General features: G+C 52.2%; 1 protein-coding gene across 1 annotated transcript; it reads left to right on the forward strand.

The window, feature by feature from the left end:
• Positions 1-251: 251 nt before the first annotated feature.
• On the forward strand, positions 252-2,250 carry LOC115899706 (the record flags this gene model as incomplete). Its single annotated transcript, XM_030938126.1, is given in 3 exon segments — positions 252-383; positions 1,070-1,217; positions 2,213-2,250. Coding segments are annotated over 3 exon segments (318 nt in total), but the record flags the coding sequence as incomplete, so codon positions are not given.
• Between the last annotated feature and the right edge of the window lie 476 nt (positions 2,251-2,726).

The following is a 2,726-nucleotide window of genomic DNA, read 5'->3' on the forward strand; positions in this document are numbered from 1 at the left end:
TCAGCTGCGTGACCCTCAATTTAGAACATCAGCTTCTCTCACGGTCTGCAGCTGCAAGACCCTCAAACTGGAACATCAACTCCTCTCCGGGTCTCCAGCTCCATGACCCTCAATCTAGAACATCAGCTCCTCCCTGAGTCTCCAGCTGAAAGACCCTCAATGTGAACAACATCAGCTCCTCCCTGAGTCTTCAGCTGCACAAACCTCCATCTAGAACATCAGCTCCTCCCCGGGTCTTCAGCTGCAAGAGCCTCAAACTACAACATCAACTCCTCCCTGAGTCTTCAGCTGCACGAACTTCAATCTAGAACATCAGCTCCTCTCTGGGTCTTCAGCTGCACGACCCTCAAACTGGAACATCAGCTCTTCCCCGAATCTCCAGCTGCACAACCCTCAATCTAGAACATCCGCTCCTCTCCAGGTCTTCAGCTGCACAAACCTCAATCTAGAACATCAGCTCCTCCCCGGCTCTTCAGCTGCAAGACCCTCAAACTACAATATCAACTCCTATCCAGGTCTCCAGCTCCATGACCCTCAATCTAGAACATCAGCTTTTCCCTGAGTCTCCAGCTGAAAGACCCTCAATGAAAACAACATCAGCTCCTCCCTGAGTCTTCAGCTGCATGACCCTCAAACTGGAACATCAGCTCCTCCCCGAATCTCCAGCTGCACAACCCTCAATCTAGAACATCCCCTCCTCTCCGGGTCTGCAGCTAGAAGACCTTCAATCTAGAACATCACCTCCTCCCCAGGTCTTCAGCTGCACGAACCTCCATCTAGAACATCAGCTCCTCCCCGGGTCTTCAGCTGCACGACCCTCAAACTACAACATCAGCTCCTATCCGGGTCTCCAGCTCCGTGACTCACAATCTAGAACATCAGCTCCTCCCTGAGTCTGCAGCTGCACAAACCTCAATCTAGAACATCAGCTCCTCTCCAGGTCTTCAGCTGCACGAACCTCCATCTAGAACATCAGCTCCTCCCCGGGTCTTCAGCTGCAAGACCCTCAAACTACAACATCAACTCCTCCCTGAGTCTTCAGCTGCACAAACCTCCATCTAGAACATCAGCTCCTCCCTGGGTCTTCAGCTGCAAGACCCTCAAACTACAACATCAACTCCTCCCTGAGTCTTCAGCTGCATGAACTTCAATCTAGAACATCAGCTCCTCTCTGGGTCTTCAGCTACACGACCCTCAAACTGGAACATCAGCTCCTCCCCGAATCTCCAGCTGCACAACCCTCAATCTAGAACGTCCGCTCCTCTCCAGGTCTTCAGCTGCACAAACCTCAATCTAGAACATCAGCTCCTCCCCGGGTCTTCAGCTGCAAGACCCTCAAACTACAACATCAACTCCTATCTGGGTCTCCAGCTCCATGACTCACAATCTAGAACATCAGCTCCTCCCTGAGTCTTCAGCTGCACGGCCCTCAAACTGGAACATCAGCTTCTCCACTGGTCTCCAGCTGTAGGGCCTTCAAATGAGAACATCAGCTCCTCCCCGAGTCTTAGGCTGCACGACCCTCAAATTAGAACATCCGCTCCTCTCCAGGTCTCCAGCTCCACGACCCTCAATCTAGAAATCAGCTCCTCCCTGAGTGTCCAGCTGAAAGACCCTCAATGCGAACAATACCAGCTCCTCCCCGAATCTTCAGCTGCACAACCCTCAATCTAGAACATCAGCTCCTCTCCAGGTCTGCAGCTGCAAGACTTTCAAACTAGAACATCAGCTCCTCTCTGGGTCTCCGGTTCCATGACCCACAATCTAGAACATTAGCTCCTCCCTGAGTCTCCAGCTGAAAGACCCTCAACGCGAACAACATCAGCTCCTCCCTGAGTCTTCAGCTGCATGACCTTCAAACTAGAACATCAGCTCCTCTCCAGGTCTACAGCTGTAGGGCCCTCAATCTAGAACATCAGCTCTTCTCCGAGTCTTCAGCTGCATGACTCTCAATTTAGAACATCAGCTCCTCTCACGGTCTGCAGCTGCAAGACCCTCAAACTGGAACATCAACTCCTCTCTGGGTCTCCAGCTCCATGACCCTCAATCTAGAACATCAGCTCCTCCCTGAGTCTCCAGCTGAAAGACTCTCAACGCGAACAACATCAGCTCCTCCCTGAGTCTCCAGCTGAAAGACTCTCAACGTGAACAACATCAACTCCTCCCGGAGTCTTCAGCTGCGTGAACCTCAATCTAGAACATCACCTCTTCTCCGGGTCTCCAGCTGTAGGGCCATCAAACGAGAACATCAGCTCCTCCCCGGGTCTCCAGCTCCATGACCCACAATCTAGAACATCAGCTCCTCCCTGAGTCTCCAGCTGAAAGACCCTCAACGCGAACAACATCAACTCCTCCCTGAGTCTTCAGCTGCGCGAACCTCAAACTAGAACATCAGCTTCTCCCCTGGTCTCCAGCTGTAGGGCCTTCAAATTAGAACATCAGCTCCTCCCCAAGTCTTAGGCTGTACGACCCTCAAATTAGAACATCAGCTCCTCCCCGGGTCTCCAGCTGCACAAACCTCAATCTAGAACATCAGCTCCTCTCCGGGTCTCCAGCTCCATGACCCACAATCTAGAACATCAGCTCCTCCCTGAGTCTCCAGCTGCACGGCCCTCAAACTAAAAAACCCCAGTTCCTCCCCAGGTCTCCAGCTGTACGACCCTCCAATTAAAATAACATCAGCTCCTCCCAGGTCTCCAGCTGAATGATCCTCAAACTAGATCACC

The sequence above is a fragment of the Rhinopithecus roxellana genome, chromosome 1, assembly GCF_007565055.1.
Source record: "Rhinopithecus roxellana isolate Shanxi Qingling chromosome 1, ASM756505v1, whole genome shotgun sequence".
In the NCBI taxonomy this organism is placed as follows: Eukaryota; Metazoa; Chordata; class Mammalia; order Primates; family Cercopithecidae; genus Rhinopithecus; species Rhinopithecus roxellana.